The sequence below is a fragment of the Phyllobates terribilis genome, unplaced genomic scaffold (genome assembly GCF_046119375.1).
Source record: "Phyllobates terribilis strain yellow unplaced genomic scaffold, ASM4611937v1 Scaffold_7__3_contigs__length_470593459, whole genome shotgun sequence".
Taxonomy (NCBI): Eukaryota; Metazoa; Chordata; class Amphibia; order Anura; family Dendrobatidae; genus Phyllobates; species Phyllobates terribilis.
In genome coordinates, this window is record NW_027362767.1 from 439,077,015 (window position 1) to 439,093,285 (window position 16,271).

The following is a 16,271-nucleotide window of genomic DNA, read 5'->3' on the forward strand; positions in this document are numbered from 1 at the left end:
ATGGATACAGACAAAACAAAGATACAAAACACAGAGACCAGTGATGGATACAGACACACGAGAGATACAAAACACAGAGACCAGTGATGGATACAGACACAACAAAGATACAAAACACAGAGACCAGTGATGGATACGAGATACAAAACACAGAGACCAGTGATGGATACGAGAGATACAAAACACAGAGACCACTGATGGATACAGACACAACAAAGATAAAAAACACAGAGACCAGTGATGGATACAGACACAACAAAGATACAAAACACAGAGACCAGTGATGGATACAGACACAACAAAGATACAAAACACAGAGACCAGTGATGGATAGAGACACAAAAAAGATACAAAACACAGAGACCAGTGATGGATACAGACACAACAAAGATACAAAACACAGAGACCAGTGATGGATACAGACACACGAGAGATACAAAACACAGAGACCAGTGATGGATACAGACACAACAAAGATACAAAACACAGAGACCAGTGATGGATACAGATACAACAAAGATACAAAACACAGAGACCAGTGATGGATACGAGATACAAAACACAGAGACCAGTGATGGATACGAGAGATACAAAACACAGAGACCAGTGATGGATACAGACACAACAAAGATAAAAAACACAGAGACCAGTGATGGATGCAGATACAACAAAGATACAAAACACAGAGATCAGTGATGGATACAGATACAACAAAGATACAAAACACAGAGACCAGTAATGGATACGAGATACAAAACACAGAGACCAGTGATGGATACGAGAGATACAAAACACAGAGACCAGTGATGGATACAGACACAACAAAGATACAAAACACAGAGACCAGTGATGGATACGGACACACGAGAGATACAAAACACAGAGACCAGTGATGGATACAGATACACGAGAGATACAAAACACAGAGACCAGTGATGGATACAGACACAACAAAGATACAAAACACAGAGACCAGTGATGGATACAGACACAACAAAGATACAAAACACAGAGACCAGTGATGGATACAGACACAACAAAGATACAAAACACAGAGACCAGTGATGGATACAGACACAACAAAGATACAAAACACAGAGACCAGTGATGGATACAGACACAACAAAGATATAAAACACAGAGACCAGTGATGGATACAGACACAACAAAGATACAAAACACAGAGACCAGTGATGGATACAGACACAACAAAGATACAAAACACAGAGACCAGTGATGGATACGAGAGATACAAAACACAGAGACCAGTGATGGATACAGACACAACAAAGATACAAAACACAGAGACCAGTGATGGATACAGACACAACAAAGATACAAAACACAGAGACCAGTGATGGATACAGACACAACAAAGATACAAAACACAGAGACCAGTGATGGATACAGACACACGAGAGATACAAAACACAGAGACCAGTGATGGATACAGACACAACAAAGATACAAAACACAGAGACTAGTGATGGATAAAGACACACGAAAGATACAAAACACAGAGACCAGTGATGGATACAGACACAACAAAGATACAAAACACAGAGACCAGTGATGGATACAGACACAACAAAGATACAAAACACAGAGACCAGTGATGGATATACAGGTGCATCTCACTAAATTAGAATATCATCAAAAGTTAATTTATTTCCGTTCTTCAATTCAAAAAGTGAAACTCCTATATTATATAGAGTCATTACACACAGAGGGATCTATTATATAGAGTCATTACACAGAGAGGGATCTATTATATAGAGTCACTACACACAGAGGGATCTATTATATAGAGTCATTACACACAGAGGGATCTATTATATAGAGTCATTACACACAGAGTGATCTATTATATAGAGTCATTACACACAGAGTGATCTATTATATAGAGTCATTACACGCAGAGGGATCTATTACATAGAGTCATTACACACAGAGGGATCTGTTATATAGAGTCATTACACACAGAGGGATCTATTATATAGAGTCATTACACACAGAGGGATCTATTATATAGAGTCATTACACACAGAGGGATCTATTATATAGAGTCATTACACACAGAGGGATCTATTATATAGAGTCATTACACACAGAGGGATCTATTATATAGAGTCATTACACAGGGAGGGATCTATTATATAGAGTCATTACACACAGAGGGATCTATTATATAGAGTCATTACACAGAGAGTGATCTATTATATAGAGTCATTACACACAGAGGGATCTATTATATAGAGTCATTACACAGAGAGTGATCTATTATATAGAGTCATTACACGCAGAGGGATCTATTATATAGAGTCATTACACACAGAGTGATCTATTATATAGAGTCATTACACACAGAGGGATCTATTATATAGAGTCATTACACACAGAGGGATCTATTATATAGAGTCAGTACACACAGAGGGATCTATTATATAGAGTCATTACACACAGAGGGATCTATTATATAGAGTCATTACACACAGAGGGATCTATTATATAGAGTCATTACACACAGAGGGATCTATTAGTCATTACACGCAGAGGGATCTATTATATAGAGTCATTACACGCAGAGGGATCTATTATATAGAGTCATTACACGCAGAGGGATCTATTATATAGTCATTACACGCAGAGGGATCTATTATATAGAGTCATTACACAGAGAGGGATCTATTATATAGAGTCACTACACACAGAGGGATCTATTATATAGAGTCATTACACACAGAGGGATCTATTATATAGAGTCATTACACACAGAGTGATCTATTATATAGAGTCATTACACACAGAGTGATCTATTATATAGAGTCATTACACGCAGAGGGATCTATTATATAGAGTCATTACACGCAGAGGGATCTATTATATAGAGTCATTACACACAGAGGGATCTATTATATAGAGTCATTACACACAGAGGGATCTATTATATAGAGTCATTACACGCAGAGGGATCTATTATATAGAGTCATTACACACAGAGTGATCTATTATATAGAGTCATTACACACAGAGGGATCTATTATATAGTAATTACACACAGAGGGATCTATTATATAGAGTCATTACACACAGAGGGATCTATTATATAGAGTCATTACACACAGAGGGATCTATTATATAGAGTCATTACACACAGAGGGATCTATTATATAGAGTCATTACACACAGAGTGATCTATTATATAGAGTCATTACACACAGAGGGATCTATTATATAGAGTCATTACACACAGAGTGATCTATTATATAGAGTCATTACACACAGAGTGATCTATTATATAGAGTCATTACACACAGAGGGATATATTATATAGATTCATTACACACAGAGGGATCTATTATATAGAGTCATTACACACAGAAGGATCTATTATATTGAGTCATTACACACAGAGGGATCTATTATATAGAGTCATTACACACAGAGGGATCTATTATATACAGTCATTACACAGAGAGGGATCTATTATATAGAGTCATTACACAGAGAGGGATCTATTATATAGAGTCATTACATACAGAGGAATCTATTATATAGAGTCATTACACACAGAGTGATCTATTATATAGAGTCATTACACAGAGAGTGATCTATTATATAGAGTCATTACACACAGAGGGATCTATTATATAGAGTCATTACACAGAGAGTGATCTATTATAGAGTCATTACACGCAGAGGGATCTATTATATAGAGTCATTACACACAGTGATCTATTATATAGAGTCATTACACACAGAGGGATCTATTATATAGAGTCATTACACACAGAGGGATCCATTATATAGAGTCATTACACACAGAGGGATCTATTATATAGAGTCATTACACACAGAGGGATCTATTATATAGAGTCATTACACACAGAGGGATCTATTATATAGAGTCATTACACACAGAGGGATCTATTAGTCATTACACGCAGAGGGATCTATTATATAGTCATTACACGCAGAGGGATCTATTATATAGAGTCATTACACGCAGAGGGATCTATTATATAGAGTCATTACACAGAGAGGGATCTATTATATAGAGTCACTACACACAGAGGGATCTATTATATAGAGTCATTACACACAGAGGGATCTATTATATAGAGTCATTACACACAGAGGGATCTATTATATAGAGTCATTACACACAGTGGGATCTATTATATAGAGTCATTACACGCAGAGGGATCTATTATATAGAGTCATTACACGCAGAGGGATCTATTATATAGAGTCATTACACGCAGAGGGATCTATTATATAGAGTCATTACACGCAGAGGGATCTATTATATAGAGTCATTACACACAGAGGGATCTATTATATAGAGTCATTACACACAGAATGATCTATTATATAGAGTCATTACACACAGAGGGATCTATTATATAGAGTCATTACACACAGAGGGATCTATTATATAGAGTCATTACACACAGAGGGATCTATTATATAGAGTCATTACACACAGAGGGATCTATTATATAGAGTCATTACACACAGAGGGATCTATTATATAGAGTCATTACACACAGAGTGATCTATTATATAGAATCATTACACACAGAGGGATCTATTATATAGAGTCATTACACACAGAGGGATCTATTATATAGAGTTATTACACACAGAGGGATCTATTATATAGAGTCATTACACACAGAGGGATCTATTATATAGAGTCATTACACACAGAGTGATCTATTATATAGAGTCATTACACACAGAGGGATCTATTATATAGAATCATTACACACAGAGGGATCTATTATATAGAGTCATTACACGCAGAGGGATCTATTATATAGAGTCATTACACGCAGAGGAATCTATTATATAGAGTCATTACACGCAGAGGGATCTATTATATAGAGTCATTACACACAGAGGGATCTATTATATAGAGTCATTACACACAGAGGGATCTATTATATAGAGTCATTACACACAGAGGGATCTATTATATAGAGTCATTACACACAGAGGGATCTATTATATAGAGTCATTACACACAGAGGGATCTATTATATAGAGTTGTTACACACAGAGGGATCTATTATATAGAGTCATTACACACAGAGGGATCTATTATATAGAGTCATTACACACAGAGGGATCTATTATATAGAGCCATTACACACAAAGTGATCTATTCTATAGAGTCATTACACACAGAGCGATCTATTATATAGAGTCATTACACACAGAGGGATCTATTATATAGAGTCATTACACACAGAGGGATCTATTATATAGAGTCATTACACACAGAGGGATCTATTATATAGAGTCATTACACACAGAGGGATCTATTAGTCATTACACGCAGAGGGATCTATTATATAGAGTCATTACACGCAGAGGGATCTATTATATAGAGTCATTACACGCAGAGGGATCTATTATATAGAGTCATTACACAGAGAGGGATCTATTATATAGAGTCATTACACACAGAGGGATCTATTATATAGAGTCACTACACGCAGAGGGATCTATTATATAGAGTCATTACATGCAGAGGGATCTATTTCACGTGTTTATTTCTGTTAATGTTGATGATTATGGCTTACAGCCAATGAAAACACAAAAGTCATTATCTCAGTAAATTACAATAATTAACAAAAAACACCTGCAAAGGCTTCCTAAGCTTTTAAAAAGGTCCCTTAGTCTGTTTCAGTAGGTTCCACAATCAAGGTGAAGACTGCTGACTTGACAGATGTCCAGAAGGCAGTCATTGACACAGGCCACAAGGAGGGTAAGCCACAAAAGGTCATTGGTAAAGAAGCTGGCTGTTCACAGAGTGCTGCGTCCAAGCAGATTAATGGGAAGTTGAGTGGAAGGAAGAAGTGTGGTAGAAAAAGGTTCACAAGCAACCGGGATAACCGCAGCCTGGAAAGGATTGTTAAGAAAAGGCCATTCAAACATTTGGGGGAGATTCACAAGGAGTGGACTGCTGCTGGAGTCATTGCTTCAAGAGGCACCACACACAGACGTATCCAGGACATGGGCTACAAGTGTCACATTCCTGGTCTCAGGCCACTCATGACCAATAGACAACGCCAGAAGCGTCTTACCTGGGCCAAGGAGAAGAAGACCTGGACTGTTCTCAGTGCTCCAAGGTGTTTTCAGATGAAGGTAAATTCTGCATTTCATTTGGAAATCAAGGTCCCAGAGTCTGGAGGAAGAGTGAAGAGGCCACAATCCAAGCTGCTGGAGGTCTAGTGTGAAGTCTCCACCATCAGTGATGGTTTGGGGGCCATGTCATCTGCTGGTGGAGGTCCACTGTGTTTTATCAAGACCAAAGTCAGCACAGCCGTCTACCAGGACATTTTACAGCTCTTCATGCTTCCCTCTGCCGACAAGCTTTATGGAGATGGAGATGTCATTCTCCAGCAGGACTTGGCCCCTGTCCACACGGCCACAAGTACCAATACCTGGTTTACACACAACAGGATCACTGAGCTTGATTGGCCGCAAACTCGCCTGACCTTAACCCCATAGAGAATCTATTATAGAGAATCTATGGGGTATTGTCAAGAGGAAGATGAGACCCCAGAGCCAACAATGCAGACGAGCTGAAGGCGGCGATCAAAGCCACCTGGGCTTCCATAACACCTCAGCAGCCACAGGCTGATCCCTCCATGCCACAGGCTGATCCCTCCATGCCACATTGCCACATTGATGCAGTAATTGATGCACAAGGAGCCGACCAAGTATTGAGGCATTTACTGAACAGACATTTCAGTAGGACATTTCGGATTTTAAAATCATTTTTCAAGCTTTTGCTATAAAGTATTCTAATTTACTGAGATAATGACTTTTGTGTTTTCATTGGCTGTAAGCCATAATCATCACCATTAACAGAAATAAACACTGAAGAATACATGACTGATACGTAGTGACGCAGAGACGTCTTTGTGCTGTGACGCTGTGCGCCGGATCGCAGCAGGCTGTGACCTACAGGACGGAGCGCTGGGGCCGCGGCTCTACCACAAGATCCATCTGTATCGGCCTCTTGTTTACACCTGTGCAATAATAAGTGCCGAATCTGCCAAAGTTTTGAAGTCCGGGGAACCGGCCATGAGTTTGGGGCATGTGCACTCTTTATTTTCGTTTTGAATTTTGCGCCCCGAACCACCCCCGGTCCGCCCCATGACGCGCCACTTTTTCCGCAGTGAGACGGTTCTGCGGGTCGTTGCGTTCGGTGCCAGCAGAGCAGATTTCTCGGGTTCAGAACATTTCGGATCCAGTTCTCCTGACACTGATATAATGATAGAAAATGATCCTTGTATACCCCTCTTTATAATCTGTGGTAGACGGCGGCGGTTTATTTTCCGTGCACGCTGACAGCTTCATTATATTATTCTCCATTATTTACTAATATTTACAGCAAATCTGGAGCCAATTAAATCTCAGACGTCGTCAAAGCTGAAGATGAGAGCGTGGACCATCTGGTGTCTCCGCCAGAAACACGGAAGGAATTCAGGAGCCGCAAAACATCTATGTATCACTGATAATTATACACGGCGGGGTGAGAGGTCACGGCCAATGCCCCTCCCCCTCATACAGCGGACGCCACCTACCTCCTGGTCTGTATCCGAGGTCAAGATGGATCGGTCGGTGATCAGAATCGCTCGGGAAATCTGTCTGGAGAGAAGAGAACAATCTGCGCATCATTATGTCTGCATACAGTAGCACCACTCCCATCATCCCTGTCCACAGGACCTCACAATCATTCCTATACATAGGAGCGCACTACTACCATCATCACTGTCCCCAAGAGCTGATTATCTACCGCTGTAATCAACCCTATCCATAGGAGCTCACGATTACTCCCATCATCCCTGTCCCCAGGAGCTGACAATCTACCGCTGCCATTGTGGTTCTGTATCAGTGACACAAAGTATCGATCCACAATCAGATCGTCTTATCCTAGAGACATAAATACCGTCGCTCACCTGCCGATGTCGGGCACCCCTGTAACCTCAATTATTTAACCCCACATTCCTGCATGGCTGACATGACAACTCCCAGCTCCCTGTGAGCATCTGCTGGGCCCGTACCTGTAGCAGAGCCGGGCCCCTACCTGCAGCAGAGCCGGGCCCCTACCTGTAGCAGAGCCGGGCCCCTACCTGTAGCAGAGCTAGGCCCGTACCTGTAGCAGAGCTAGGCCCGTACCTGTAGCAGAGCTAGGCCCCTACCTGTAGCAGAGCTAGGCCCGTACCTGTAGCAGAGCTGGGCCCCTACCTGTAGCAGAGCTAGGCCCCTACCTGTAGCAGAGCTGGGCCCCTACCTGTAGCAGAGCTAGGCCCCTACCTGTAGCAGAGCTGGGCCCCTACCTGTAGCAGAGCTAGGCCCCTACCTGTAGCAGAGCCGGGCCCCTACCTGTAGCAGAGCCGGGCCCCTACCTGTAGCAGAGCCGGGCCCCTACCTGTAGCAGAGCTGGGCCCCTACCTGTAGCAGAGCCGGGCCCCTACCTGTAGCAGAGCCGGGCCCCTACCTGTAGCAGAGCTAGGCCCGTACCTGTAGCAGAGCTAGGCCCGTACCTGTAGCAGAGCTAGGCCCCTACCTGTAGCAGAGCTAGGCCCCTACCTGTAGCAGAGCTGGGCCCCTACCTGTAGCAGAGCTAGGCCCCTACCTGTAGCAGAGCTAGGCCCCTACCTGTAGCAGAGCTAGGCCCCTACCTGTAGCAGAGCTAGGCCCCTACCTGTAGCAGAGCTGGGCCCCTACCTGTAGCAGAGCTGGGCCCCTACCTGTAGCAGAGCTAGGCCCCTACCTGTAGCAGAGCTGGGCCCCTACCTGTAGCAGAGCTAGGCCCCTACCTGTAGCAGAGCTGGGCCCCTACCTGTAGCAGAGCTAGGCCCCTACCTGTAGCAGAGCTAGGCCCCTACCTGTAGCAGAGCTAGGCCCGTACCTGTAGCAGAGCTGGGCCCGTACCTGTAGCAGAGCTGGGCCCCTACCTGTAGCAGAGCTAGGCCCCTACCTGTAGCAGAGCTGGGCCCCTACCTGTAGCAGAGCTAGGCCCCTACCTGTAGCAGAGCTAGGCCCCTACCTGTAGCAGAGCCAGGCCCCTACCTGTAGCAGAGCCGGGCCCCTACCTGTAGCAGAGCCGGGCCCCTACCTGTAGCAGAGCTGGGCCCCTACCTGTAGCAGAGCTAGGCCCCTACCTGTAGCAGAGCCGGGCCCCTACCTGCAGCAGAGCCGGGCCCCTACCTGCAGCAGAGCCGGGCCCCTACCTGTAGCAGAGCCGGGCCCCTACCTGTAGCACAGCTAGGCCCGTACCTGTAGCAGAGCCAGGCCCCTACCTGTAGCAGAGCCGGGCCCCTACCTGTAGCAGAGCCGGGCCCCTACCTGTAGCAGAGCCAGGCCCCTACCTGTAGCAGAGCCAGGCCCCTACCTGTAGCAGAGCTGGGCCCCTACCTGTAGCAGAGCTGGGCCCCTATCTATAGCAGAGCTAGGCCCCTACCTGTAGCAGAGCTAGGCCTCTACCTGTAGCAGAGCTGGGCCCGTACCTGTAGCAGAGCTAGGCCCCTACCTGTAGCAGAGCTAGGCCCCTACCTGTAGCAGAGCTGGGCCCGTACCTGTAGCAGAGCTAGGCCCGTACCTGTAGCAGAGCTGGGCCCCTACCTGTAGCAGAGCTGGGCCCGTACCTGTAGCAGAGCTAGGCCCGTACCTGTAGCAGAGCTGGGCCCCTACCTGTAGCAGAGCTAGGCCCGTACCTGTAGCAGAGCTAGGCCCGTACCTGTAGCAGAGCTGGGCCCCTACCTGTAGCAGAGCTAGGCCCGTACCTGTAGCAGAGCTGGGCCCCTACCTGTAGCAGAGCTAGGCCCCTACCTGTAGCAGAGCTAGGCCCCTACCTGTAGCAGAGCTAGGCCCCTACCTGTAGCAGAGCTAGGCCCCTACCTGTAGCAGAGCTAGGCCCCTACCTGTAGCAGAGCTGGGCCCGTACCTGTAGCAGAGCTAGGCCCGTACCTGTAGCAGAGCTGGGCCCGTACCTGTAGCAGAGCTGGGCCCCTACCTGTAGCAGAGCTGGGCCCGTACCTGTAGCAGAGCTAGGCCCGTACCTGTAGCAGAGCTGGGCCCCTACCTGTAGCAGAGCTAGGCCCGTACCTGTAGCAGAGCTAGGCCCGTACCTGTAGCAGAGCTGGGCCCCTACCTGTAGCAGAGCTAGGCCCGTACCTGTAGCAGAGCTAGGCCGCTACCTGTAGCAGAGCTGGGCCCCTACCTGTAGCAGAGCTAGGCCCCTACCTGTAGCAGAGCTAGGCCCCTACCTGTAGCAGAGCTAGGCCCGTACCTGTAGCAGAGCTAGGCCCCTACCTGTAGCAGAGCTGGGCCCCTACCTGTAGCAGAGCTAGGCCCCTACCTGTAGCAGAGCTGGGCCCCTACCTGTAGCAGAGCTAGGCCCCTACCTGTAGCAGAGCTGGGCCCCTACCTGTAGCAGAGCTAGGCCCGTACCTGTAGCAGAGCTAGGCCCCTACCTGTAGCAGAGCTGGGCCCCTACCTGTAGCAGAGCTAGGCCCCTACCTGTAGCAGAGCTAGGCCCGTACCTGTAGCAGAGCTAGGCCCCTACCTGTAGCAGAGCTAGGCCCGTACCTGTAGCAGAGCTAGGCCCGTACCTGTAGCAGAGCTAGGCCCCTACCTGTAGCAGAGCTAGGCCCGTACCTGTAGCAGAGCTAGGCCCGTACCTGTAGCAGAGCTGGGCCCCTACCTGTAGCAGAGCCGGGCCCCTACCTGTAGCAGAGCTAGGCCCGTACCTGTAGCAGAGCTAGGCCCGTACCTGTAGCAGAGCTAGGCCCGTACCTGTAGCAGAGCTAGGCCCGTACCTGTAGCAGAGCTAGGCCCGTACCTGTAGCAGAGCTAGGCCCGTACCTGTAGCAGAGCTGGGCCCCTACCTGTAGCAGAGCTAGGCCCGTACCTGTAGCAGAGCTAGGCCCGTACCTGTAGCAGAGCTAGGCCCGTACCTGTAGCACAGCTGAGCGCAAACGTTCTCCGGCAGGTAACCGTCCTCGATAACCACGTAGCGGCAGCGGATACGTTTACCTTTGCTGTCGACAACCGCTTTACACCTACAGCCACAGTGGGAGAAACAGTCAGACATATGGACTACACAAATATTAAAGGTGCATATACGGTGAGAGGTCTACGACCTAGAGACCAAGAGCTTTAAGACTAAACTGCCCCTTTAATAAATGGATAGAAGTTGTGCCTCTAAGGGGGCAGTAATGGTGGACATGTAATAATGCAGCAGGGGTCTCCCATCATTCATTACAGTGGGTGAGTCACATGGGGGGGTCGCAGTTCTCCTAAACTACTATCACTTTCATGAAATGAAGCCCCTGATAAAAGAGCGGGACCTCCAAGCTCCACCATTAACCCTTTCTGTAGAAGTGACACAAAGTATAGTTTCATAACCAGATGGTCTCATACATGACACAATAATCAGAGGGTCTGCAGCCGCTATCAGGGGGCCGCACCGACACTTCTATACAAACGAGATGACGCATCACGATATGTTCCTACTAATTCCAAATGAAACAATCTGGCAACATCCTAAAGTTAAGAACCCGTCCAAAAAAACGGATCAGAGCGACCATAAAATCCACCCGAACAACGAAAGGTCACAAAATATTAGATAGATAATAGATGGATGACAGATGGATGATAGATAATAGATGGATAGATAGAAAATAGATAGATAGATAGATAGATAGATGAGATAGATAGATAGAAAATAGATAGATAATAGATAGATATGGATAGATACATAGATAGATGATAGATAGATAATAGATAGATAATAGATAAGATATTAGATAGATGATAGATAGATTATAGATAGATGATGGATAGATAGATAATAGATAGATGATGGATAGATAGATAATAGATAGATGATAGATAGAGAATAGATAGATAATAGATAGATAATAGATAGATAATAGATAGATAATAGATAGATAATAGATAGATGATAGATAGATGATAGATAGATAATAGATAGATGATAGATAGATGACAGATAGATCTTACTCACACACACAGATTGTGACCCGCTGTGGACAGGTTTCGTCCTCATACATACACCCCGTATACCATCACTCGGTGACCCGCCCGCCCGCGGTGACATCTGATGTTGGGCCCATGAATCACGCTCGGCCTCCATTGACCTTCTCTCGATGTGTCTGGTGAGGAGAGTGGCGAGCGCCATCCATCTCCCGCACCGCCATGAGTTATAAAGGTTCTTTATGGACCTCATTATCTAAACTAATGGACTAAGGGCCGCATCCTTGAGACGGACCTGCTCGCCACTGACAAAGCCCTCGATGCAATATTTCAGCACGACTATGTAAATTTCCACCCAATTTCCAATCTTTTATTTTTTATTAAAGAAATATAAATTTATTGGATTTTTGCGTCAGTTTGAGGGACACGTTTCCAAGGCTGGAGGGAGGATACAGTGTCCTAAGTGGATGCGGCCCCCAAAAAATGGATGTACGAATTGATTACAGCGATAGATTTTATGATGAGAAGTCGCCTCTAAAGTTACGGAGATGAGAAATATTGCCGAAGTTTCCTGCACATTTACTTCTCAAGCGATTTGATACGGTGACACCGTCCTGGCATGCCGCCATCTATAGTCACTTTTCTCTGCCAGAGAGTTTTCATCTGCTATAATATTGTAGATTAAAGGTTTTTCTATAGAACGTATAAAAATAAAAGTATGCATGGAAAGTTCTACAACTTTCTAATAGACCGTGGGCCCGAGTCATCATTGTGGGGGTTTTATTAAATCACTTTTTTTTGTGTCTCGTATTCATCAGCGCCCAAATTCTTCAAGTGGTGAACGCAGACTTCTTTGCATAAAATAATAACTGCTTGTTAATTTCATCTTTTTTGAACCTTTGTAGAGCAAAAAGTCGCATGATTCATTAAAATTTCACACACAACTCTTGCATGAAAGTGCAAAAATAAAGAATAAAAAAAATAATAATAATAATTCCGAAAGGGACTGGAGAACATTTGTGCAAAATAGTTGCAAATAATGAATCATCCTTGCCTGGATTACAAGAAAAAAAACAAAAACATATACCCAGAATGGTGAACAGAGAAAATAAACATGTAGAAAGTCAACTTCAAAATAGGTGAAACTTAGGAGAATTTGTAGCAAAACAAAAATACCGGCTTAATAGCGGAGAAACTGGACAAAACTTTCTCACCAGTTTATGATATTAGTTTGCCGTCAGTGAATAAAAACATTCCTTTTTACACCCAGTACAAACCTCATCCTGCTCTGACTGAGAAGTGGATACAATGTATCCAGTGTAGACAATGATCTGTGAGCGACACAACAGCAAAGAACCCTGTGTGCTACAATGTATCAGTTTGGAGGCTAGAGCCTGGTCTGCACCGATACATTGTATCTCTGCAGACAGAACACTATGCACAGAATTACTGAGACTTCTCATTCACTGACAGCAATCAGCTATCTTGAATGATGAAGAATTGAAAGAAAAGTATTCCAGAAAGTTATATTACCCCCCTTTAGTATCTTATTCTTGACCATAGGCTTTTGTCATATACTGGTCTCTATGGTGCAGGGGCAGAGACCCCGGGGGTCCACAGCAAAATTTAAAATGGGATTTTATCTCCTGACTCTGGCTCCCACATTCACCCCGGGGCAGGAGGCGCTGGTCCTGGAGGTGAGGAGGACCACAAGCCCATTTGGGACTGTTTCTTGCAGGAGGACCTATGGCAATCTGGTAAACCTGCTGAAGGGGAAGTAGATGAGACGGAAAAGAGACCCCCATATACACTTGGACAAACTTTTAAAACATCTTTGTTGCTCAAATTTTAGCCAATTTTCAGATGACATTTCAATATTAATGGCTCCAGGTCTTACAGCAGATCGATCCCGAAAGGGGCAAAAATGGAATTTATCTTAAAGGGGTTTTCAGATTCTTTGATTATTGATGACCTGACCCAAAGTACATCATCTAGTGGCAGTGAATGGTATTGCGAGTTCTGTCCTTCACTTTTATGGATGGGAGACTGCAGTACCAATCGTGACCACTACAGTTAGTACGGCGCTGTGCCGCTTCTACTGCACCACCGCAGCCCCTTCAATCAGTTGATCAATGGGGGGGGGGGGGTCGCCGGAATAGAGTTGGACCCCAATGGTATTATATCACAGAAAACCCCTTTAAATCGGTAATTGCTTACCGCCAATCATTAAATTAGGAAGAAGAAAAAGATAATTGAGCGGTCAAAGTCTTTTATTTTCCTGTTGGCCTCTGGGAATAAGCGGTGCTAGAGATGTCTAGGTGCTGCTTATCTCCCTGCACCCAAACCTGCATGCTATGGAGAAATACAGCTGACAACTTTCACCAGTCCTTGATTAACCCTTTAAAGGGGTCGTCTAGGATTAGATACTGTCACTTGAATGAAGGCAAGATGCAGAAGCAGATACCAGAATGACGCCACTCCTTACCCTGCAGGAGCCCTCTAATTTCTATGCCTAGGTTTATACTGAGAGCCAATAACGAGCTCCCCTCCCCCACTCTATAGGTAATATTTGCAGATATATGGACATTTATATTTCCTGTCGTTGTTTCCATGTATGTGGTAAATAACACAGTAATGCATCCATGGTGGTAATGATCCGTGCGGCGCTTTATTACAATGTCTCCTGAGCAGAAGGAACACAAATAAGCCTGGTATTATATATTCATGGCTCCGCTTTACATAATGCATTTACCTCTGATGCAAAGCGCAGGTTCCCTTTAAATGGCGAATCTCCGCATGGCGGTGTAATGTACAGGCGCACGGAATATATATGACGACCTCTGGCAGCATAGACGATTCTGTTCTGCATTAAGGACGGTTTTGGTAACCCGCTCACACAGGTGACAGTTGCGCGGTGCGGAGACATTAACCTTCCGTTATTACGGTGAGATCTAACTCAATCACACGTCACCGTGATGGATCCTCGCTCACCGCTCTCATCCTCAAGAAAGAAAATGCAAATCCGGCGTCTTGTATCCAGAGCGAAGCTCCTGAGAAGACAAAACACCTGAGGAAACCTCGCCGACACTAGAGAGCAGGAGCGAGCGGGATTAACCCTGCGCTGCCTGCGGGGGGGGGGAGCACGAAGAGCAACAGGATGTGGAGGACGAGGTGAGAAGTGAAAAACTGAAAACCCAAAAGTATAGGAGCGCAACGTAATAATGTGTAATAGAGAAGGGAGACATGGGTAATGGCGACAAAGTTATTGCCTAAAGTCCCGTCAGCCCCTCCTCACACCTACTCAATCCTCCTCCTCCAAAACCACCTTCTCCACCATTACGGAAGATCAACTTTCCTCCTTACTCTCCAAATCACACCTCACCACCAGTAAACTTGACACAATCCCGTCCCACCTCATCCCAAACCTTACCACTATCTTCATCCCAACCCTAACCCACCTCTTCAACCTGTCACTTACAATTGGTGTCTTCCCCTCATGCTTCAAACATCCCTCAATCACACCCATCCTCAAAAAGCCCTCCCTTGACCCATCCTCTCTGACTAGCTATCGCCCCATATCACTTCTCCCTTTGTGCCTCAAAACTACTGGAACGACACATCCACCTTAAACTGTCCTCCCACCTCTCCTCCTGCTCCCTCTCTGACCACTTACAGTCTGACTTCTGACCGCACCATTCAACTGAGACTGCCCTGACTAAAGTCACGAAAGACCTACTAACCGCCAAATCCAAGCGACACTACTCTGTCCTCCTCCTCCTGGACCTGTCATCTGCCTTCGACACAGTGGACCATTCCCTCTTACTCCAGACTCTCATCTCTCGCCATCACGGACTTGGCCCTGTCCTGGATCTCCTCATACCTAACAGACAGGACATTCAGTGTCTCCCACTCACACACCACCTCTTCATCTCGCCCCCTATCTGTCGGTGTCCCCCAAGGTTCAGTTCTAGGACCTCTGCTCTTCTCCATCTACACCTTTGGCCTGGGACAGCTCATAGAGTCTCATGGCTTTCAGTATCACCTCTATGCTGATGACACACAGATCTACCTCTCTGGACCCGATATCTCCTCCTTACTAACCAACATCCCACAATGTCTGTCCGCCATCTCATCCTTCTTCTCTGCTAGATTTCTAAAACTCAACATGAATAAAACAGAATTCATCATCTTTCCACTGCCTCACTCAACTCCCCCAACTGACCTATCCATCAACGTCAATGGCTGCT

At 45.3% G+C, this 16,271-nt stretch overlaps 1 protein-coding gene across 1 annotated transcript in view; it reads right to left on the reverse strand.

The window, feature by feature from the left end:
* Positions 1–16,271, reverse strand: part of CHM (CHM Rab escort protein) — a 164,511-nt gene that overhangs the window by 16,350 nt on the left and 131,890 nt on the right. Inside the window, exons 10-11 of the mRNA XM_073642172.1 lie at positions 10,983–11,087; positions 7,605–7,668 (exon numbers count right to left, since the gene is read on the reverse strand). Coding sequence (XP_073498273.1) covers positions 7,605–7,668; positions 10,983–11,087 — 169 coding nt within the window. The remainder of the gene's footprint in view (positions 1–7,604; positions 7,669–10,982; positions 11,088–16,271) is intronic.